This window comes from Pteropus alecto, unplaced genomic scaffold (genome assembly GCF_000325575.1).
Source record: "Pteropus alecto unplaced genomic scaffold, ASM32557v1 scaffold79, whole genome shotgun sequence".
Taxonomy (NCBI): domain Eukaryota; kingdom Metazoa; phylum Chordata; class Mammalia; order Chiroptera; family Pteropodidae; genus Pteropus; species Pteropus alecto.
The window spans coordinates 5,081,085-5,106,306 of record NW_006494612.1 but is presented as its reverse complement, the minus strand read 5'-3'; the positions used below and the strand labels follow the sequence as shown (position 1 = coordinate 5,106,306).

The 25,222-nt window shown below is 39.2% G+C and overlaps 1 protein-coding gene across 1 annotated transcript in view; it reads right to left on the bottom strand.

The window, feature by feature from the left end:
- LOC112474292 overlaps positions 1–25,222 on the bottom strand; it is a 67,743-nt gene that overhangs the window by 28,250 nt on the left and 14,271 nt on the right. Inside the window, exons 9-15 of the mRNA XM_025042386.1 lie at positions 23,689–23,790; positions 21,962–22,123; positions 12,943–13,055; positions 12,425–12,560; positions 11,954–12,157; positions 2,220–2,412; positions 19–146 (exon numbers count right to left, since the gene is read on the bottom strand). Of these exons, the coding sequence (XP_024898154.1) occupies positions 19–146; positions 2,220–2,412; positions 11,954–12,157; positions 12,425–12,560; positions 12,943–13,055; positions 21,962–22,123; positions 23,689–23,790 (1,038 nt within the window). The remainder of the gene's footprint in view (positions 1–18; positions 147–2,219; positions 2,413–11,953; positions 12,158–12,424; positions 12,561–12,942; positions 13,056–21,961; positions 22,124–23,688; positions 23,791–25,222) is intronic.

Below are 25,222 nucleotides of genomic sequence, written 5' to 3'. Positions count from 1 at the left end.
TTTTCTAGGCAAAAATACCTGGCGCTTGTTTTCTAGGAGAACTGCTTCCCAAGTCCACACATCATACAGCACAGCAAATCTGTCCACTCCTGCATGAGCCCATCCCCATTCATGGCCAGCATTTGACTCATTGTTCTCTTTGTGACCTGGAAGAGAAGTGGATGAGAATGACCAGAGTCAGGCCTCTCCACACAGCTATTCCTATTAGAAATGCACTCTCGGACTGTCAGCTCCATCTCAGGAATGAAAACACTGAATGGTAACTGGGATTTCTAAGAATCAGTTAAAGAGCCATCAGCAAGGACCAGGCCCTAAGTTCACACTTGTTGACATCTAAGTCAATGGGGTTTTTGTTTTTACTTTTTAATTGTAGTTTTAAAGACTAATTTTAGAATTATAACCAAATTCAGTTAACATAAATCTTTACTAAAATGTCCTCAAACCTAAAATTTAAAGGCAAAATAAACATTTCTCCTCTAAAAACAGGTCCCTGGTGGTTTAAAAACAAATCCAGTATAACCTGCTACTTCATTTGATGCTAGCCAAGTCAAAATCTTTCAGAGAAGTTGCTAAGATAGTCTTTAATCGTGTTAATCACTAACATATATCAATAAATTTAGTCATTGTCATTATTCAGCTAAAATATTTTTCCATTATATTAATGTCAGATTTTACTATCAGCATTATTAGTGCTTTAAATTTTAAGTGGTCCATCTCAAAATGAAAACATTAAAAAGTAAGAACCTTTCAGGTGCTGAATTCAGTAATTATCAAGTATACGATGGGCACTGAATAAGAGAAAGATCAGGAATTTCTCTAGCAGCAGCTGGGACATCATTTCATGGTGAGTGACTATATACTTATTAGCTCAGTCCAAAGATCTTCATGTGGCTAAATAACTCCTAAGTGTTTCAATCAAATTAAATTCTTAGCAGTTAGAAATAGCTGCATTGTATTACAAATTAATAAGAACAAAAATGATGCATTAGTATGTAGGAAACCAGTAAAGATCAAAGATAAAAGCTGAAATTAAATGCCCCAGAATGTTGGATGCCATCACTGTGTCCCACAATTCAGATCCCAAATGGTCTGTGGCAAAGATAAGACAAAGAGTTCAACCGTATATTAAATTAATTCCATCTGGGATCTGAAAGGTTAATTGTCAAACATTCTTTGAGCAGCATTTTATAACAATACGAACATGAATTATCCTTAATTACAGTGATATATTACGAAATAACACATACCCTTGCTAAATTTCCCTTTAGGTATTACAATGTATCCAGAAACTCTAAGTTCTTTCCAAATATAAGGCTAATGCAGTCATATTATTTCAAGAGCAATAATAGTCTTACCTCACCTATTTCTAAAATTGGATAAACTTGAGTGGTGCCAGAAGGAAGAGAGAATACAGATTATGGGTTATTGATTACCCTGAGTAATGATTTCTCCTTCTGGTGCTTGTCTGGCATTTTCCTAGCCAGATCTTCTTGCACCCTGGTGGTTTTCTGCTAGAAACCAAGGGATGTCTCTGCTTCTAACTGCAGTTTTCTAAGGTCAATCACTTATTTTGTCGCTTAGAAAAAAAATCATTAATTTCACTTGCTTGCTTTGCTTCTCTCAGGGCACTGCATGACATTCTCTGTACCCAGTGGGTGATGCAAAAATGACACCAGGCAACAAGTAGGGTTTAAACAACATTAAGAATTATAACCAAGCCCCGAGAGAATAGTCACAGTCTCCAACAAAAGGGGCCCTTGGGCTGGAAACAGAACTGTATCTTCTCTAAAGTGGGTGGGTATGTGTTCTGGAGCTGTATGTGCTTATTGAATTTTCAGATACTATTGGATATACATTTATATTTTGAAGTGGAAAGTGTTAAATTGAGCCTTTAGTGTTTTTTGCTTGTTTGGCTGGTTGATTTTTAAAAATCTGACCTCTGGGAGTTGGGGAGCTGGGTTAAAAAGGTGAAGGGATTAAGAAGTACAAATTGGCAGTTACAAAATAGTCATGGAGATGCAAAGCACAGTCAGGGATGTACAGTACAGTAGGGAATATAGTCAATAATATTGTAATAACTGTGTGTGGTGCCAGGTGGGGGATCACTTTGTAAGTTATATAATGTCTAGCCACTACGCTGCACACCTGAAACTAATATAATATTGAATGTCAACTGTAATTAAAAAAAATTCTTTTAATAAAAAAATCTGACTTCTGACCTTTTTCTTTCTCAATGTAATGGCTGGCCACAAGCAGAAGTTCTGTCTCTAGCTCCTTCAGATCACTCAAGGCTTTGTCATACATGACATGCACCCCTTGTTGGTCCTGGGTGTAGATGTAGCCAGCTCCTGTGCTGTAGTAGTCATCCTGGTTCTCTACTTCCGAGAACTCCATGAATTGGATGCTGTGGACCTGGGGGAAGAAAGCCAACCCTGGAAGTTACCAGAAAAGGGAGAGCTGTATTTTGCCAGCCCAATGAACCAAACGAGCATTCTGCTCCTACACAGTGTGCTGTCAGCATGGAGCTGTGGACATGCTGAATGTTTGCAGGGCTGTATACAGAGAAAAAGATATTGGCAAAGAATGCTGGCAGGGAAGGTTTGTTTCTGAGATAGGTAACTAGATAGATATCAAGTCTTTTCTGATTGACTTGGGATTGCCTGGAAAAACGCAGGCAATAGAGCCAACTGGGTGTTAAATGTCGTCTCTGAAGTCTGAATGCCTGTGCTCAGGTGCTGGCTCTGCCCGGACCTCACCTTGGGCAAGTCACTCAGCTACTCTTAGCCTCTGTTTCATCATCTGTTAACATAGGGACAGTGAAGACACCACAATAGTTGCTGTAGGGAGTATGTGGCACTGTGTATATGATGCATTTGAGATCTATAAACGTTAGCTGCTAAAGATATTTTTGTTTTACCCTTCTAAATACTTCTAAAATGAATTAACATAATCTCATGTTTTAGTAACATACCGAGTTGAATAGTGTCCTTCCAAAATGCATGTCCACCTGAAACCTGTGAGTGTGACTTTATTTGGAAGTAGTCTTTTCAGATGTACACAAGTTAAGATGAGATCATACTGGATTAGGACGCATCCTAATCCAATGACTGGTGTTCTTATAAAAGGAGGAAAATTTGGAGACAGGTACATAGGGGAGAAGGCCACATGAAGACAGAGGCAGAGATTGTGGCGATGCATCTATAAGCCACAGAATGTCAAGGAATACCAAAGATTGCTGGCGACCACCAGAAACTAGAAGAGGCAAGGAAGGATATTCCCATGGAGACTTCAGAGAGAGAGAGCACGGCCCTGCTGATACCTTCAGTTTGGACTTGTAGCCTCCAGAACTATAAAAGAATAAATTTCTCTCCCAGTTGTTGTGAGCCACCCACTTTGTACTGCATTGTTATGGCAGCCCTAGGAAACTAATCCTATAAGTAATCTGGGTATTCCAATCATAATTTTATTTTTCTTAGATGACTGAGAACCTGTTGCTTTCTGAAAATCATTATTCTGATAATAACTCTCATAACTTCAAACTTCTCTACTCTTCTCAAGCCTCCGAATTCACTCCCCACCTCCTTGCCCAGCCTTCCTCGGTCTCAGCAGAAGCCACATCCACTTCTCCACTCACACACACGAACTCACTGCATTCATTCCCCTCCTCTCCTGCTTCCTCCTGCACAGTAGGGCACAATTCTGCTCTCCTTCTCTAAGGCCGTTCCCTCCCTGTGCTTTGGATCCTACTCCTTCCACCTCTGAAGCATCCCTTCCCCTTCCTGGATATCCAAGTCCTCTCAACTAGATATTTACCAAGTGACACTGAAACATCCCTCTCATTTTAAAATATCCTCATGCCCTTCCCCGAGTTCCACCTTATGTCTTTCCTCCTCATAGTCCAACCTCCTGAGATGTTATCTGTACTCACTGTCTCCATTCCCTCACCTCCTACTCTTCACCCATTTCCATCTGGTGCTTGTCCTCATTAAGGCACCCAAACCACTCTTACCATGACTGACAGTGACCTTGTCTCCGCATCCGGCAAACTTTCTTTAATCATCTTACACACTCTCTCAGGAACATCTGACACAGTTTAGCACTCCTCGCTTCCTGACTCTCTCTTTCCCCTGGCCTTCCAGGCCTCCACATTTTTCTTGCTCTGGCCAGCTTTCCCACCATTCCTTCTCCGATGCTCAGGGTATATTTTTCTCTGTCAGGTCATTAAATGGTAGCCATGCTAAAGCCCCAATCCTAGGACCTCATCTTTTCCTCCTATATTCCTTCCTTAGGAGATAGTATTTTCACAACTGAGATAAATTTCTTTAGGCCATTTGCTCCTCAATTTACATCTCCAATCCAGACTTCCTAGAGCCCTAGACCCACACATCTAATTGCCTATTTGATGTCTGTTCTAGGCATCTTAAAGGCCTCTCAAATTTAACATGATCAAATTGTGTGGCCTTCTCCCACAAACCTAGGCCATCTCCAGCTTCCTCATTTTAGTAAGCCGTTCCATTACTCGTCCACTTCCTCTAGCATGAATCATTCCTGATGTCTCTTTCTGCCTCACCCTACATGTCCAATTCAGTGCGAAGTTCTGTTGATTTTATTTTCTCTCTCTCAAATCCGTCCACTTCTCTTAGTCATACCACACATCAACCTGGCCCAAGCCATTATTATCTTTCACTAGGACTTGTCTAGGAGTTTCTAAACTGGTTTAGCCTCTTATTTGTTCTATCCACATTCCCTCTGGCTTTCCCTCCCTTTTCCTGCATTTTATTCACTGCCAGCTGAGGATCTTTGCAGAAATGCAGTTTTGATTGTCCTGCCTCCTCCCCTTTAGTATCCCTAACAGACATCCCATTGCTCACAAAATAAAGCAAAACTCCTTCACAGGGCCTACACAGTCTGGCCTCTGCCTACCTCCCGTGGTTCTCAACCAAAGGTGATTTTGTTCCCCAGAGGATAATTGGCCATGTCTGGAGATATTTTTGTTTGTCACACTTGGGGAGAGATGCTGCTGGCATTTAGGGAGTAGAGACCAGGAATGCTGCTAAATATCCTAGAATGCACAGGACAGCCTCCTATAACAAAGAATTATTAAACTCAAAATGTCAATAGTAACAAAGTTGAGAAACTTTAGGCTAGTTTCATTTTGTATCGCTTTCCATCTGGATCACTGGGTCACAGACACTCATGTCTTCTTTTGGTTTCTTATGGGTCTATGCTCCCTTGGGCCACAGGTCCTTTGCACAGACTATTCTCTCTCCATGGAAAGATGTCCGACCCCATTTGCCTAGTTAAAACCTCTATATCTTCCAACTTCATCGCTTTCACAGGCAACTCCCCCTGTCCTCCCTGCAACACCAAGTTATCTCTCTTTTCAGGTACTTACTGAGGTTGCTGTTTTACATTTATTTGTGTGATTATCGACTAATATTTGTCTCACCCACTGAACTATAACACTTTGAGGATAAGGAACATGTCTATTTTTGCTCATCATTGCATCTTCAGTGTTTTACACAGGTCCTAACACCTAATAGGTGCTTAGAAAATATTTAAATGAAAGAATAGATGAATAAATGGTTTTTGATATTTTATGCATATAGATTTCTTTTAATCTATTATTTTATGATCCCTACCTGTACTTTTAATATATACCAGTCAGAAATACTGGGTTTTCCCTCATAGATTCTCATTTGTGTAAGTACAGTCAAATACATGCATTCTCAATGAGGGCGAAAAGTAATATTTGGGGGGGGCAAAAAAATCTTACTTTTTTAATGTATAAAGCACAGACACACATATTATACAGATATATGACTTATCTCTTATATTAACATTTCTTTGGAGAAGGACCATCAGGGGAAAAAATGTCTAAAAAGAATTCTTGTAGGAGGAGAAATAATGAAAAAAAAAAGGTTAGAAATATTGGCCTAGGTTTTTATATTATATATATTTTTAAATGGTAAAATATACATAATATTTACCACCTGAGCCACTTCTAGGTGTACAGTTTAGTGGCATTAAATATATTTACATCATTATGCAACCATCACCACCTTCCATCTCCAGAACTCTTTTCATCTTGCAAAAGTGAAGCTCTGTTACCCATTAAGCAGTAACTCCCCATTTCCACTTCCCCCAACTCCTGTTACCACCATTCTACTTACTGTCTCAATGAATTTGACTACTCTATATTCCACATATAAGTGGAAGCATACAGTATTTGTCCTTTTGTGACTGATTTATGTCACTTAGCATTATGTCCTCAAGGTTTATCTATTTTCCTTTCTTCTTAAGTTTGAATAATATTCTACTGTGTCTGTGTGTGATAATTGTCCATCCCTCAATGGACTCTTGGGTTGCTTCTAATATTTTAAATTATGGAACCAGCGTCTCCCAATATTTTATCCCCCATCTATTCCTTTTTATAATATAACATTTTTGCTAAGTTAAGTAATCAGTTGTTGGATAGAATCTATTGATCTATAAAATTTAAATGGTTATATCCTATTTCTCAATAGACCTGTCAACTGGTTTGTGTATGTTGCATTGGCTATTGCATAACTACAGGAACCTTCACAAACGGGGCAGACTATCAACTGCTTGGATGGTTAATCATCAGTATCAGAAAGATGGATGAGGGGCACTCTCTGGGTCTTTTCAGTTCCATGCTAATATAATTAGGTTTAATGCACTGTTATAAGTACACCAGATGATGACATACTTTATTTTCCTGAAGAGACTCTTCTTTAACGCATTACCCATTCAATTATAGGTTCTTAATTATTCAAATGGAAACTTAGAAGTTTTCTGATAAGCATGAGCATTTCTGAATAATAGCTATTGTTCATAATATTCCACTGAAAAAATATTTCATAGTTAAGCAAGTTGTTGTTTTTGGTTTACTTTGCTTTTTGCTATTCTTTAGGTATAACACTTTTTTTTTTTTTTTTTTTTTTTTTTTAATTAGGAGCTTCCTTTGGCTAGGAGTTCCAAAATGAAAGTATTGTTTCTTATAAAATGATAGGCACTGGTAAAAAACAGAAAATATGCTGAGAAATGACATGTCACATATGAAAACTAAACAGCTTGCTTAGACTTATAGACTAGTATGTTGGCTTCTGTTGGCATTTAGCTCCTATCAATTGTTATGCAAAATGAGAAAAGGGACAGCTTAATATGGCATGTTTTATCGACTTTACCAGAAAAGACTTTTCCCAAGTTCTTATACTGGGAAATTTTATAAGACTTTAAGGAAATGGCTACTATATTTTGTTCTGAAGCTGATGGAAATCAATAGTAGTGTCAAGATGCTGACTGTAATGCCATAATCTATTTAAATGGTCTTTTTTCCCACTATCCTCACCCCCACCTCTTTGTTCAAGCCCTTTATATAGACACACATATTCCTTCTCCTTTCCTCTTTCAGTTCCTGTCTTTGAAATATATGCTTTTGTCCAATGGAGATGAGCTTTGAAGACCACATGGCCAAATTACTTTATATTGGGTTTTGACTCAGTCATTATAATATTTATTTTTAATTTTAATTTCTTCCACAGCCATATGAAAAACTTTCCCTCTAATGTTTTTGTGGTCTGGATAATCGATTCTTCAATATTATGCTTAAAGGAGTGGCAGGAAGGGGAAAACAATAATTACCTGTTTGGGTAAGAAGTAATCTGATCTTTGGGATGATTCATACATTTTTAAATCTGTAATATAACTGACGCCCAAATAACTATTTGGGTACATTAACTATAGGGAAATTAGTGGCCCATCATTCATTTTTTTTCACCCTATTGGTTTCTGTCATCACTTATTAATATGAATTTTAGGTTTTGGCAATGTAGACAATATTTCTCTGACAAGCTTAACCTCTTTCTAAATCATTGCATTAATTTCAGATAACAATAGTCTTGTCTAAGAATTTCATCAAAATTTGTTAAATTAATGACTCAGTCTATTGGCTACAATCTTTCAAATATTTTAAAAATAAAGTTTTTAAAATCTTCTATTCTCTGCTTCACCTGCAGAATATAATATTACTATTGTAACTAACTGTTCTTCATTTGAACAACATGATATACTTGGCAGAGCACTTCTATGTACATTCTTTTTGTGATTTCATGATCATTTGGTTATGGACAGAGCCTTTCTTTTGTCCAAAAAACATTTATTAAATACCTAGTACATGAAAGATATATATCTGACTCTCTATAGCAGGTCCTCAAATGATGTAGTTTCGTTCAACGTTGTTTCGTTATGACGTTGATGAGATGCCATAGGAACTTAACTCTTGTCTATATCAATTAGCCTGTGGTAAATTGGTTTTATTATACTTTGTTTTGCTTAAAGTTGCAGAACCTATTGATGACGTTAAATGAGGACTTACTGTACTTCCTTTTGCCACTGACTATCTAGTAAGCATCTCAAGATTTTCCTCCGAACTAGTTGCATCAGCCGTAGACTACCTTCAGTCTATTCCCAATACAATGCATGAGTGTTAAAATGTAAGTCAAATCACATCACTCTTCTGCTCAAAACTTACCAAGAACTCCCCTTCTCACTCAAAGTTAAAGTCAAAGTCCTCACAATTTCCACAAGGCCCTGCATAACCGATTTTCCACCCCTCCAATCTCTCTAACCCCATTTCCTGCCAATTTTCCCCTCATTCACTCTAGCTGCTCTGAACTCCTTGTTGTTTCTGCAACAGCGCTAGACACAGTTCTACTTCAAGGCCTTTGCATTGGCCCTCCCCACTACCTGGTGCTATTCTCTCAGACAGTCACATGGTTTGCTTCCTAATTTCCTTCTAGTCTTACTCAAATAGTACTTTACTAAAATAGGCCTTCCCTGATCACACTACTTAACAGCTGCAACATCCCATCATTAACTTCCACCACTGTCTAGCCCCCTTTCTTCCCAAATTTTTTTCTGTAGCACCTATCACCATCTTTACTAGTCCACAAAGGCTAGGTTATTCTGTGAAAAACAACCCCAAAACTCAGTGGCCTACTGTTAAAATTAATTTCTTAGTCATGCATAGCTCACTGTAGACTAGTTGCTTTCTAGGCAGCTATCTTCCAGCAGTGACCTAGGGACCCAGGATGTTTCTATTTTGTGGCTTGATACAAGCCTTCCACTGGCCACAGCAGGGGAAGAGAGCTGGAGGGTCATAAACCAGTTCTTAAATGCTTTGGACTAAAAGTAACACATGTTACTTCTGCTCATAGTCCACTGGCCATAGCTCATTACTAGGCCCTACCCAGAGCTGTAAGGGGCTAGAAAATCTGGGGAAGCTTCAGTGCCAAGCCATTTGACATTATATATGTGTTACTTATTTATTTAATAAGTCTATTTCCACTAAACAGTCCTATAATTGTTTACTGCTATATCCCCTGTGCCTAGTATATTTATTGGTCAGAACATCTGTCGAATGAATGAATGAATGAATGGACAAATGACATGCTCACAGCTTGTGGGAGTAGGTAAGCCAACAATCTAGCATGGCTATAAACTGAGTGCTGTAATGGAGGTAGACAAGTCATGGGGAGAAGCACACAGCTTTGCACAGAAGGATGACAAGCAAGGGAATAAATGTGATTATATTTGGGCAAAGATGAGAATTTACACAGCAATGAGGAGAGCCATTTAAAATTCTCTGTTCTCCACCAGCTTTGGATTTAGTCCCTGTATTAAGGAGAGCCTAGCCAGCTCTTTTCTGAAGTCTCATCTCTTACCACTTTCTCACAACAGCCGCTGCTCCTAGTATGTCGAGTCCAGGCAAATCCTGAACATGCCATGGGATGTCAGGTCTCTGTGCCTGAAGAGACACGCTCAAAGTCAAACAACTAGGAAGAGCTGCCACGTGCCTAAATTAGACTCATAAAGTGGCGAAATGTTCATGATGGTTTGGTCATAGGTACTTTTCTTTCTTGGTATTGTCATCTAGTGAACACTTGTTAGTACTAGCCCAAGACTATCCTCATGGAATCAAACACTCCTGGCCCAGGGAAGGGGTCTCCATCTAGGGCTTTCTCTGATGTCAGCTCCCAGGGTTGCTAAGCCCAACAATTTTGCTCCCAGTAGCCTCGGCCCTGGGCCTAGTGAGATCAACCCAACGAATTAGCATCTGTGCCTTCCATCCCTTACACAGAGAGGATCACATAGTTAGGTCTGGACATTTTAGTTTAAAAGCTGACAAGGCCACACACATGGAGTGCCCCTAAATGACATGGTCCTATTAAAGACCCTGAAAGAAGGCCACTTCCTTGAGTTTTTCATGCTAAAGTAGTAGCTACTGGCAGCTTCTAAGGGTGCTGTTATTTCTATCATTTATGAGAGTATACAAAAGAAATATTGCATTACCCATAGGAAGCTCCTCCTACAACCATCGAGGCAGGATAGGATTTGTCTTCCCTCTTCTCCTTCATTTCTTACCTCTATCCCCATCTCTGACAAACAAACTGGGAGAGGGCTCATGGGGAAAAAAGATCTTTTTTAATCTATTAGCAAAGAACACACCACCGCTGTGATATGAGGTGGGCTCAATATTAGCAAGAGAAAGATGTGTTTGTTTTACAGGTATATTTGTTTCTAAAGTGTCTTAACCCTCCTCTCTAGCTCCACTGAGGAGCATATTAACTGTACTTGACTAACTACAAGTTAGAATCAAGGGAGTAAAGAGGAAGCCTGTGTATGGTGAGGGGATAGGAGGGAGGTACTCGTTAGAGAAGGAGACCAAAAAGAGAAGTCTCCTGGCTACTGAGTGAAGGTTGGACTCTAGGTGACTGGATAGGAAAAATAAAATGTTTTTCAATATCTAGAGCTGAACCGTTCAACGCAATAGCCTCTAACCACATATGGCTATTGAGTACTTGAAATGTGGCTTGTCTGAGTTGAGATGTGCTGTACATATAAGGTACGTAACAGATTTTGAAGACTTAGCACAAAAAAATGTATATTATCTCATCAATAATTTCTTTATGTTGATTACATGTTAAAATGATAATATTTTGGACACAGTGGGTTAAATAGATTATATTACTAAAATTAATTTTATTTATTAATTAATTTCTCATGTTTCTTTACATTTTTTAAAATGAGACTACTAGAAAATTTTAAATTCTACATGTGGCTTATGTTATATTTCTATTGGACAGAGCTACTCCAGACTCTATATTAATGACAGTGGATAGTAAGATTCGACACTCTTATTACAGACTACAAGCCTCAATCAGGGATTATGCATGCTTGTTTAGTAGTTAAATAGATTTAATTTTTCATGTTTGTCAAACTGGTATCTTTTAAGAAGAAAAAATTCATATTAAATTCTACCTTCAGGCATAAACTTTCTTGAGATTGAGATGAAAATATCTCAAGAGTGTCTACGATATTCCAAGAAAACGTAGGCATTTTCAATTTTACTCCCAAAGAAAGGGATTTAATATGAACTTTGTAGACTATATAACAAAACACTCAAGAAGTATTAAAAGCACCTTAGTTTTTTAATCTGTTTTTTTTTTTTTTTCCCCATTTAGGACTTAGGAAGCAGAAAAGAAGCAAAAAGGTACCCTTAGCAATGTCAAGGAGGGTCTTAAAAGCGCTTCTCTGGAAGGACATGTGATTGCCACGTGGGGATAACAGAAAGGGCCCCTCAGGCTCTGTTCACTAGAATGTCAACAAACCAGCAACTGAAAGGCCTTCCTTACTGTGGCCTCCAAGGAGGCTTTACAGTGCTCTGCCTGCATCCTGCTCTCAAGTGGATACTGCATTTTGTTGTGGTTAAAAAGCCACTTCCCTTTTCACCACAATTTTTTTTTAAGCCACTTCTCTAAGAAACTCCCACCTGTTATTCCATCATGTTAACCGATTCCAGGTGCTTGGAAGAAGGTGACTTGGGAGACAGGATAATCGAGGAAGAGGAAACTGTAGCAGAATACCTCACCTTGTGCTCAGCAGGTGTCCCATGGATGTAGTGGTGAGCTCCTACGCCTTGCAAGGTGCCCAAGCCTCCTTTTGCTATATTTACCCCAGAACTATCTTCTATGGTAGGGACCAGGCTCCCTGCAACTGAGGTAAGCCCTGAAGTGTTGATCGTCAGCGTTCGTTCAATGGATCTAAAGTAGTTCAGAATTCCTAAGCAGATGCGCTGAAATAAAGATAAAACAGGGTCAGGACCCTGCCTTTTGCTAGTCCCGCCCTGGAGTAAAACTTAATGGAGCCCTGGAGGTTGACAGGTCAACTTTACTGCTGAGAAAGATACACGCCACCCCCAGAAAGGCTTGATTTCATGAAAAAAATCAGAAAAAAGAACAAAGTGTAAAGTTACGTTGCTATTAAAATAGTAGGAAAGTCCCCGTCTGGGCAACCAACCAGTTCAGTTGCCTGAAACCAGCGTGCTGAACCATCCACGTACCTGCAACTCCCTGATTCGCAGGTGGCGCAGATACAGAAAGGACAAGTAGGTCCCTCTTATAAGGACAGGATCCCTGTCACTGGGCCCAGTGCCATCATTCAAACCCAGCAGCTGTAGGGCCATTGCATAGCTGTACCTTTAGCAGGCAGAAAAAAATAGAATAAATGCTTTCCATTTCAAAGTGGTTTGGAAAATTAATATGCACCAAATAGAAATCATTTTATTTAATTTAAGGGAGTTTCATAGTGGCTACTCTTTAAAAATACACTGAAGATAAAATAATTGCTCTCTCTATGTAAATATGAAAAGAAATCTCTCTTAGTAATTACTCTCATAAAAACACAGTCCTAAAGCGAAACATTAATTTAGTTGTCTAATGTGCTTTACCAAAGTCTTGTTTTTATTTCAGCTTCGAATACTTTTGAGTTAACATGTAACCTCCATATTAATCAGTCACTCAGTTTTCCCCACTGTTTAACCCATTTCCGTGAGTCACCAATAAAATCATTTAATTTTACCCTGTCTCTTTTTTCTGCTTGATGGGCTCCTCGGCACGTTGGCTGAGACTTATTTGTGCTAGGTCACTTTCACTTTGTTCCATGGAAAGGTCATCATCCTTCATATTTTCATTCTATCAAAAAAGCAGCATTAGTTGAATTACGTAAACATTTGTAGCGTTATTAACAAAATCACAATTGAGTCATCACAAAATTAAATCTCATGATCCAAGTCACATTTAGATGAACAAGTAGAAGAGTATCTCAATCCATTTCAACTTGACATAAAAATCTATTTCTAAAACAAATTAGGGGTCACTTTTTTACTATTACTTAGTCTTTGTTTATGAGGCTGTTCACAGCTTTTAAATATCAGCTGGTCCCTAGCAGCACCTCCCTTTCCCATGATCCATATAAACTTTCATGATTATAAAGAATTGATACACACATTTGTATGGAATTTTGAATCTCTAATCTGGTCTTGTTCCAGGCTGAGAGAGATCAGTGGATTAAACTTTTTTCTTCTTTTTAGCTATACGACTTAAGCACTTAAAGTCTCTATCCTGTTTTCACATTTGTAAGATAAGTTGCTGTGAGAAATAAATGATAGGATGTATATAAAGCTTAGTGAACGGCACTTCATAGGTGCTCAGTACACTCTAGCTCTCTCCTGGCCATGGACTGCATTAGTCAGTCAGCCCTGTAGGATCTACCAGAATTCATGGTTTTTTGCTTATTTCCACGGTCACCTTTCCTGATGTTGAGAAGGATGAGGTCATGTACCCAGGGTCCTAGAGAAAACTGGGAAGAAATCGATAGTGATGTACGGTCCTGCCCCTGACCCTCTGGGCAGCTCCTTTCTTAGCTGTTCTCTCCGCCTGTCCCTGGGCATGCCCCCATTCCCATAAGATGTGCTCTTTCATAGTGGTGCCAGTCCCCATAAGAACGCTGAGTGGCAATGGCTGAGAAGGGAACCTTCCTCTTTGGGTTACCAATATTCTAACAGCTGGTTCTTAGAGTCCCAACAATCACAGAAACTACTGGTTGTTCTTCATTTTCCTCTTTTCCCACAATAATTGAATATTTATCTTGGCACAACACCACCCAGATAAAGATGATATTTCCAGGCCTCTCTTGCATAGCTAGGTGTAGCTATGTGTCTAAGTTCTGACTGATGAAATGAAAGTGAAATACCATGTGGTGGCTTCTGAGAATTTCCCTGAAGTGGCAGCTTCCTTACCCTCATTTTCCATTTTGCTGCTTGGAACATGAATGTGACAAATGAAGCTGCTTCTCAGCCCAGAGCCGTACATGTGTTGCTCCAGGACAGAAGGGGCGTGGGTCTCTGAGGACTCCAGGAAGACAGAGAGAACTGTCCATCTCCTTTAATTCTCTGTTATTTTGTATTTAACTATGACCAACAGCCAAACCTAACCTTAACTAAGACAGTCCTCAAGACTCCAAAGATAGACTACTAGTCTTTATGATAGGCAGCGGGGAAGAAAATTTTGGATAAGGACATTAGGAAGAACAGGTGAGAGAGAGCATCGGGCATCATTTAGTGGCTTCCCATTCTGCCCATGGGTAGGGTTAGCTCCTGTCTGTCCTGGGTAAGTGTGTCCATCAGTGTATGTCTGTGTAAACGTCCCCCAACCCTGGGAATGCAAAAAAGACTCTAGGAGGTGACGTAGTGCGCTTCAGTTTCTTAATACAGAAATACAAGATCATTATCCCAAAATAAAAAGAATCTCTGTTATTTTTTTTTAAATCTGTGAGAAAGCGTATACTCCATGAAGAGAGTTAAATTTTGACAGTTTCTATTTGGCCCAGATTTTGGGTGAGAGGGGCTCTAAGGAAGCCTTTTGCCTCCCAGGCCGACGGGTCTCTTGCATTACAATTCAGGGGGCCAGCTCAGAGCCACAGCCTTTCTCTGATGGCACTGTGACTTTTTCAGCTGTTTCTAAAATTACTCAGAATTACATAGGAAGGAACAGAAAAGGACGCCAAGTTACAGTGAAAGACACTAGAAGGAATGACCAAACAAACCACAAAAATACAGCTGAATCAGTAGATCACCAGGAAGCAAGGAAGAGGGGCCAGCAAGTTAGGGTGAGTAAAGGGAGAGAGCGAGCCCAGCACCCTCCAGGAAAAGAGAACCAACCACAGCCCACAGAAGGAAACTGCTTAGGCACTGCCCTAAGAAACGGACTACACTGCAGATAAGCAACAGGGCTGACTAGAAACCAGGATGTCAGCACCATCTGTGGTCATCCTTTCCTGAAAGGGTAAATCCTTTGACATTTATTCTGCCTTGTGGCTGGGTCTTTGCCAGCATGGCCTAGTTTATGTATTTTGACAGTTCTGAGATTTCCACCAATTTTAAATCTCATTTTCTTCTGGGAAATTGGCAAAGGCACTGGAGTGGGAGGTAGGGTGGGGAAAATAACTAGAGGAAAAGTAAGTCTATTATTTATTTCCCACCCCTGAAAGTCTCTATGGCTTACTGTGTCTATCCACAGAATAAAAAGACTGGAAGGATATATATGGAATGTTAGCAATACTGTTATTATATTTAAGTGGTAAAAATCTGGGTGGTTTTAATTTTCTTTCTTAAACTTTTCTATATTTCCCAATTTTTCTGTGATAAATACATGGCACTATGTCATCAGAAAATGATTGTTTTTAAACACATTCTATTAAATTTGATGAGAGAGACCAGGAAAGGTGTTTTATGTTTCCCTGAACTTCTTGCACATTGGAGCTACTACATACAGCATCACTTTTGCAAGAGCACACCAGGTACTCATTACATGGCCTTCTCACTGGAAACAGAGGGGAGTATAACACAGATGGGTGAAAATAGCTCTTCCTGTCTTCTCTCCTTCGTGTGGCCAGTAAGGAAAAGCAAAAGAAGAGCCAAAGGATGTAGTTATTTTTTGCCACTTCACTGCTCCATAAAGTTAAATAAAAGTGACCAATTTAAACCATATCTGTAGAAATACAATGGTCAATAGCAGTATTTAATATTTGTTCATAGACATTTTAATAAATAGGTGTTTCTTGGGGAATGACATTGGACACAAGAAACTTGAATTACAGGTTTGGAAGGACCCACGCAGGGCTTCTTCTGGTTAGAACTACAGTTAAATTATTTTAAAGTTTTTTTAAAAAAAAAAACATTTTAAAAATGCAGTTCCTTTCGACCAGAATTATCTCTAATTACAAATTATCATCATTCAACAATTATACAAAAATACAGTATTTCTTCTTTATCATCCAAACCCAGATCTTTAAGTGAATCTGGAATTAGAACTGTAGAAAGAAGAATGGCCGGCCTTTGATGTTAATGGCAAGTAATGACCAATTCGAACTGTTATAGCAACATTACATACACTATCAGTGTTTAGACAAACATATTCAATGTTAAAATGGATATGGGAAAACAGGTTTTCTCATAAGTTGTTGGTCGTAGGGGGGAGAGGAAATGGTATACTACTTTGATTGGATCTGTGAAAATTTTTGAATGTGCACATTCTATGATACAGAAAATCCACTTCTAAATATCTGCTCTAAACAAACACACATATGTACAAGAAGGCATGCACAAGAAAGTTCGGTAGTTATGGTTTCTCATATCAGGAGAATGGCAACAAATATCCACTGGGGTCTGGCTGTGTGAGCCGAAGTATAGAATAAAACATAATACAGCCATTAAAGAGAGCAGCAGAGACAGATTTCTAAGACGTATTGCTGGGTGAAAAAAAGCAAGTTGCAAAAAGATATCCATAGGATATGACAGATTGTTTATATAGAAAACTAAAACACAAAATCATACTATATAAATGTATTTTATGGGGACATATGTATGATATAAATGCATTGAAAAGTCTTGAAGGAATAACAACAGTGTTTGCCTCTCATGAAGCAGAATGAGGACCAACATCAGAGTTCCCATTAGTTAAAGTTAAACATTAACTTTTCAGTGATGTTTCCATTTTTTTTTTACAAGGAGATGTTTATTTGACATTTGCTTATTACTTCTGTATTTTAAAATTAATTTTTTAACACTTCTAGAGAAAATTGCTAACTTTGCAGTGGAGAAGCCTGGCAACCACGTGATCAAAATTAACATCCCCTGTGATAGTTCATGTTGGTAGCATTTGCCCCTAATATGATGTGACAAGAAGTGCACTTCACCTCTGGGGTATTTTTCTTCCAAACCTATAACCCCAGTATAATCCTGAGGAAAACATCAGACAAACTCAAATTAGGGAATGTTCTGCAGGCTGCCTGGCCAGTACACCTAAAGCTGTCAAGGTCATGATAAACAAGGAAAGACTGAGAAACTGGCTCAGAACCTGAGGAAATTGGGGAAACATGGTGATTAAAAGCAATGTGGTACCCCGGAGAGGACCCTAGAGCACATAGAGGATATTAATGGAAAAAACAGTGAATTTCAAATAAATTTTAGATTAGTTAACAGTAATGTACTGATGTTGGTTTCTTAGGTGTGACAGTTGTACCATACTTAGTAATAAATATGTTAGTAATATAAACTAGGTAAGGGATACCTGGGAACTCTTCGTATTATCGTTGCCACTTTTCTGTAAATCTAAAACTATTCTGAAATAAATCATTTATTTCAAAAATAAACTCCCTAAAGAAAGGTTAGTTGTGAACAGTATTCACTGAGGATTATTCAGAAACTGTTCAGAAGTTGCACTATCATTAGTGCTTTTATTCTTTCAAATAGGACATAGGACTGCCAAAATGAACGGTCTCATGAGATTTGCTTTTCCTTCATGCAGAAGACCCTGAAGAAAGCTATTTTTCATGGAGTATTGTTTGTCACTTGCCAACTTCAGAATCAGGATGCTCACTAGTATACAGATGCTAAAATTCATACTTGACTGCTATGTGCTTGCAAAATAGTGAAAGAGCTTTAAAAATCATACCCACATTCCTTTGACTCCTCCCAGCTGCCATCTTTTACTTAATCCTAATATCATCTGATTTGTATTCAACATTCAGAATGGCCACATGCTACCACTGGTGCTCTGATACTGAATAAAGTGACTCTTGACCAAAGCAGAAGAAATACTTGAGGAGATCACAAAATAACACCCACAGGAAAATATGAAGGAAAGTGGAAAATTATTGGTTATTGCATCCTAATTTCCTTTCTTTTACCCTGTGCTATTTTCTGTTCCCTGCTTGGAAAGCTCTTCTCTAGCCCTTTTGCATGGCTAACTCCTCATTCATCAAATTTCAGTCCAGATGCTCCTGACTTTGAAAGATCTTGCCCAATTTCTCTATCAATGGGTGCTCTTCTCTACCCCATTGTCTTCCACTCTTGTGGTTTTCTTCATAGCACCCACAAGTTAGAGATGAGATTTACTTCTTTGTTCACTTATTTACTATTTGTTTCACTTCCTGAGCCCAGTACAATACCTGACACAAAGAAAGAATTATGTAATAAGCACTGAATGAATGGGAAACTGGAATACTTGCATGACCCTGATATACAGGGTATTTTGTGTGTGTGTGTGTGTGTGTGTGTGTGTGTGTGTGTGTGTGTGTGTGTGTGTGTGTGTATTTGTCTAACCTCATGCTCCACCTCTAGAATCTACAGGTATTCTAAGTCTCTTAGGGTCTATTTACCATGAATCAACTTGAAAGTACAGTGCTCACATTTTTCTCTCTTTGGTCAATTCCAAGAACAACATTTACAAGTCAGTAAATACCCAGAGGAAGTGGTTTTCTTCCTTTTTCTTTCCTTCTTTCTTTTTCTTTTTTCTTTTTCCTTTTTAACGTTTGGACAACTGTAATCAAAACAGACTTTGGTGAAAGCATAGGCTGCATTTTATCAGTACCCTGACTTTCCACCTCCTGGGTAGATGGAGGGAAGCAGTAATGGAACAAGAAGAGTTTGTTCTCTACTGTGCGGCTGGGCTTCTCACACTTTTGCTCTTAGTGCTTTCTTCCTCTCAATACTTACCTGAGCTATCATCTCCTGTTCTCACTATGCATCTTCTGCTTTTCACTGCCACAGTGGTCCCACAGAGGTAACCTCCTTTGTCCCCTAAGTACCCCTGGGCATTGCTACCAGTCTATCTCCTGCTGGCCCTGCTATACTCTGGGCCTCATCATTTCTCCATGATTTTAAACATGGAACTCTTCATCTCTGATTCCATCTTCCTTTGCCTCCTACCTCTCCCTCACTCATATTCACCACCTTTCACCCCCATCTAGCTCCCAAAAGTTTAATTTCTCCTATTCTCTCAGCCAAGGAAGAAAACAGATTTGTGGTGATGGCCCTCAGATGTTAATACCAGAGCTGCACAGGTAAAGGGAGATTATATCAGCATCAAGAGATAGACTGTCCAGGATCCTAGGAAGAGAGGTCTCGCTCAGAGACACCTGGGCTGACTCTGCCTTTGCTGCCCTCCCTTATCCCCTACTCCCAACCTTCTTTTCCCTAAGTCTGGGTCAAGAAGCACCAGAGCCAGATGTTTTTAAATGTTTCCTTGTTATTATAAGGTCTTCCTGAATGGCGACATATACGTTAGTGTAAAATGGCAATGGGAAAGGAAAAATCTGGCTATTTTCTCAACTCTGGCAGAATGCTAGCTAAGGAGAGACTGTCACTGGTAGTTGCATGCTGTGTTGGGAGATTCAGGGGCCAGGGAGACCTATACTATGATATGTTGCATCTGTTCCTGATATATGTGGCCAACTCTTTTTTCATTAGATTCTCTAGATTCTCATCTAAACAGATTGAAAAGTTATAGAAGTTGTGGTGTGTGTAGTGTGTGTGCGCGCATGCGTATCTGTGCATGTGTGTTTGCTTCCAGTCAATCTGTAACTCATTAAACCCTTTTCAGGTTTCTCTTTCCTCATGTATAGCCTGGGACGATGGATCATTCCAGTGCTTATCTCTCTAGCATTCTACTAAACTTCCCCACACCTTCAACTTTATGTATAAGTTTTAGTTATTCTACAATTATCTTTAAGGATGAAAGTCATGTAAGGAGGAGGCAAGAGAATTAAACATGTTAATCAAGCCACATTCAGAGACTGCAATATGCTGATCAGCCCTGCAGCCAGGCCAGGAGGACACCTTCAGAACAAAGGATGATTTCTGCTGGGATTGCTAACAACCCATTCCCCACACCCGTGAAGGGGAAACAGGAAAAACAAGAGTCTTTAAGTAGCTGCCCTACACAAAATATGGCTAAAATCCCTATGGCTAAAATCATGGGGAACCTATGGATTAAAGGCTGAGAGCTGCCAGCAGGCCTTTCACTCTGCATATTCTTACCTTTTCATGCTAAATACTCTTCTTCCCCTTCCTCACTGTATGCCCATATCAAAGGAAATGGGTTAACGAAGTCTTTTAAACTATAACTCACAGGAACTAAAGAATGATATATAAACTGAATTCCCCAGAGCACTCGGGGGTCCCTCTCCCTGTTCCTCTCACTGTCTTTCTCTTGGTACTCTTTAGTCTGTCTCTCTCACTGTCCTCGTCTTGCTTAGTCCCTCTCACTCTCTGCCTCTGAGAAGAGACCATACCCTGTGGAGTGTTATCCCCTTTCTAATAAACTTTCCTTTGACTCTGACTTTAGCGTGTGTGTTGAGTTCTTTCCACACTCTTTGCCAAAGGACCTTCTTTTTTCTCTCAGTGCAAGGCTTGGTCTCCCCCCCGCTCTGGGAAATTTGCCCTGTTCTGCATCAAAAGTAATAGAATTATTACATAGAATGGGCTTGCTGCACATCCATGCCCTCTTACTTCATGGCCATCCTTATATTCTTGTCTTTTGGGGGGCCTTCCCCACAGTGATATCTCTTCACATGCCAGGCTCACCTTCTGCCTCACTAATGCAGACTTCCTCCTCCTCTTCTCTCTCTCTCTGAGACGGCCAGGCCATCTACAAGCTCTTGCATCTTATCGTTTTGCACCTGAAAATTCTGTGTGTCTGTTTCACTTCAAGGGAAGTGATACCATTATCCCCTTTTCAAATTATTCTTCAACCTATTTTTTCACCCCATCTCCTCCCCTTTCCCCAGGGTCACCTGTTTCTCAAATTTACTCTTTTGTATCGTTCATCTCTTCTTCTCCACTGCTCCTTCCTCTCAGACTATAAACAAACACATTGAGTCTGTCCATCTTAAATAAGCAAATGAAACAAAATGCTTCTCTGTAATAGCAGATTATAACTTCCAAAACGTTATGGTACCATCGTAAAGACAAATATCCACTAGCTTTGTGTAGAAACTTCTTTTCATTGCCAAATTTCATGTCTAGCCTAGGTAGCAGCTACCTAACTTGCTTCCCTGCTTCCAATTTCTCCCTCTTTCAATCCAACTAATACCCTGCTGCCACATTATCTTCCTAAAAAATACAGCTTTGTATATATCACTGTCTTACAGGATAAGGCACAAATTCCTTAGTCTGGAATTTATGGGCATTCACAACCTGCTGCCTCCTCTGCCTTAAGAAAACTTCTCTTTACTACATTTCCACATGAGTCTTCCATTCAACCAAACTGGACTTGACACTCCATGAGCAGTCTATCCTCTGCACTGTTGTTCATGCTTCCCTTTTAGAATGTGCTCCCTACTTTCCTCTCCACCACCACCGCTCTAAGCCCTACGCTTCCTTCAAGCCCAGCTCAATTTCTTCCTTGTTCAAGAGGTTTTTTTTTTATCAATAGAACTAACCCCATGGGGACCATTTTCTATGTAAACACTCACAATATTTAACAACTGTCCGGCTTATTTGGTGTTTAGCACTATGATGTATAGCTTTGCACTGGTATTTATTGGTTGATCGTATGTCCTGGCAGCAACAACATCTTATAGTATACCTCTTTACATCCCTCTTTCAAATTAGCAATTAATCTTTTTTTATACTGAAAACAAATGTGGTTAGGTAATAGAGCTTTTGGGGGAAAAGGTCTCTAAAAAACTACCAAAGTAAATTTCTAAGGTGGTGAGTTGAATAGAAAGGCATATTGGTTCTTTCTTCCTGTGGTACCTGGTAGAGGTTGATGTTGCTATAAATATTTTCCCAGATTTGGACATAGTTGCACTGATGCAAACTCTGGGAAGCCACGAAAGTTGCATGAGATGGAGCCGGCGTGACTGTCTTTGCAGCATGGTCTTGGAGCACTTGCATTACTCGCTCAGGGTTGCAAATCTTCAGTAGAACAGAGAAGAGAAGGAATGGTTGGGAGAAAGGTTATTGCCTTTGAATTTAGTCATGTACATGTGAATAAGAAAGAAGTCTCAGATGAGACCTTAATCAATTAAAAAATAAAATTTAAATTATGATCCCCTTAGGTATGTTCATCCGTTCAACACTGTTAAGTATTCAAATAGATGCAACCGTTCATTTAAAATTCTTCGACAGCCCCCCAAACACAACAGCAGGTGGGGCCTCCACAGGTGTTGTGGCAAAAAAAAAAACAAACCACCCATCAATTTTGGGTACAAACTCTGTCCCAGGAGATGGAGTAGAAGGAGCTGGGTAATGTGAAGAAAGCACGGGCTTAGTAAGGACACAGACTCGGACTTGTCTCCTTGCTGGAATCCTGACTTTTCCACGCAGAACAGGACAGGTCAATCTAACAATGCTACTAATGATGTCTCTCGGGATGGCTGTGAGAATGTCTGACATATAGCAGGTGCTGAATAAAGGCTTCTTCTCCTTTCTAGAGGTGAAGAGTTGAATAATAGTCCCGGAGCTTAACTTCTACTTATTACTATATTTCAATTATTTTCATATCACAAGGAACCTCAAAGATAATTTAGTCTGATCCCTATCAAAATCCTAATGGCATTTTTTGCAGAAGTAGAGAAATTTATTCTAAAATTCATATGGAATCTCAAAGGACCCCAAATAGCCAAAATAATTTTGAAAAGAAGAAAAAGTTGGATAACTCACACTTCCTGATTTCAAAACATATTACAAAGCTACAATAGTCAAAATGGTATGGTACTACCATAAATTAGACATATAGACCAGTGGAATAGAATAGAGAGCCTAGAAATAAACCCTTGAGTATATGGTAAAATAATCATAAACAAGGATGTCAAGACCACTCACTGCAGAAGAGACAGTCTCTTCAACAAATGGTTCTGGGAAAACTGGATATCCACATGTCAAACAATGAAGCTGGACCCTTATCTTACTATGTAATTCCACTTACATGAGATATCTAAGGGCAATTAAATTTAGAAACAGAAAGCAGAATGATGGTTGCTAGCGGATATAGGCAGGAGGAAATCAGGAATTGATATTTAATAGGTGTAGAGTTTCAGTTTTTTAAGATGAAAAAGTTCTGAGGTCTGTTTTATAACAACGTGAATATACTGAACACTACTGAACTATATACACTTAAAAATGGTTGAGATGACAAATTTTATGCTATGTGTGTTTTACCACAATAAAAATAAGATAATTTAGTCTAACATTTTTGTTTCACAGATGAAGAAACTAAAACTCAGGGAAGTTAAGTGACGAGGCCAATATCGCAAAGAAACAGTGCTAAAACTGGACTGAAATCCAACTCTTGACAATTGTTACTCTCTACTGAAAGCTAACAGGATTATAAAAGTTTGGCAATTAGATTAGAAAGTTCCAAATAAACCCTTCAAAGTGAATTCATGGCTAACATTTTTTAGAAGAGAAAGGAAATTCAACTTTCTGAGGGCGATGTTAGCAAGAATTTTATCTGCACGGCAATATGGTTACTTTCTTACCTTCAGAAACTTTGCTTGGAGTTGCATTAATACATCTATTCTTCTTCGTTCTTTTAGTTTAGTCAAAAGCTTCTTTTGCCAAGGATCACATTTTGGCTTAATCTAGAGGACAAACATGCACACACAAAGTTACAACATATCAGAATGGTTCTCAGTAAAAGTTGCAAGCAAAGAGATCCAAGGACTTTCGAAAATGGCATCCGGCCTCCGCACTAGAAAGTTAGCTAGAGCATGTGAAGTGTTGAAAAGGGTCTGTGGGGGTTCAAAGATCTGTGGAGGGAGATGGCAGCATCAGGTCCTGTTGGTGCAGTATCTTCATCTGGGATGACACAGCATGGCCCATAAGCAGGAAGGACCCTACATCCATCAATGTTGTGCCCTGCATTTGATTTATGGTGGAACAAGAGAAGTTTGCCCACAGACTTGTGACTCCACGTGTAAAACTTCACTTTTCACATTAACAAGCTATATTTCAAAACTTAGTTCCATGGCTAAATAAATACATCAGTATACTGATAACTCTCTAAATTTATATCTAGTGCTAAGCGCCAGCCTGTTATATCCAACTATCTCCTCGACACTTAGAATACAAGTGTAACAGTCTAAAACAGAAAGTCTGGCTTCCCCTACACCACCACCTATTTGCTTAAGCCCCAGAATTAGGAGTAATGATTTCTCTCCTTTCTTTCGTCTGTAAGACTTTTCTTTCCTTCATAAAACAGTTGAACCTCAGCACTCATGGATTTTGTATTTGCAAACTTGCCTACTCACTACAATTTATTTGTAACCTCAAAATCCCTACCAGCAGAGCTTTCCTGGTCATTCATGGACATGCACAGAATGGTGAAAAATTTGAGTCGCCCAACTCCACATTCCCCGCTGAGGTCAAACCAGGTGACACTCTGCCTTCTTATTTCAGTTCTTATACCATAAACAAGGGTCCTTTTCGTGGCTTACTTAGTGCCCCATTTTTATACTTTCCTGCTTTTTGTTGGTGATTTCACAGTTTAAAAGGCCCCCAAGCATAGTGCTGAAGTGCTGCCTCACACTCCTAAGTACAGGAAGGCTGTGATGTGTTTTATAGAAGAAAGACATGTTTTGATAAGCTTCCTTCAAGAGTGAGTTATAGTGCCGTTGGCCACAAGTTCAATGTTAATGAATCAACAGCACATATTAAATAGTGTCTTTAAACAGAAACCCACATAAAACAAGGTTATGTATTGATTAGTTGACAAACCTCACCCTGTATTTTTCTTGTGAGCAATCATTTGGTATTTGTTAATTCAATATTCATGGTAACTTTGTAGAATATAACTACCCCCAGATAATGAGAAGCAAATACACTTACCACTACTAAAATAATCTCATTTAATCTGCTTACGTGTTTATTGTTTGTGAATTGTGCACCTCTGGCACCAAGGGCCACGCCTGACACACAGTATGTGTCCAATAAATAGTTTTTGACCAAAAAGTTGGATTTACACAACTCAGTTTTACCTTCGAGCAGTTATTCTTTGTTTTTGGCAAGCAGCCA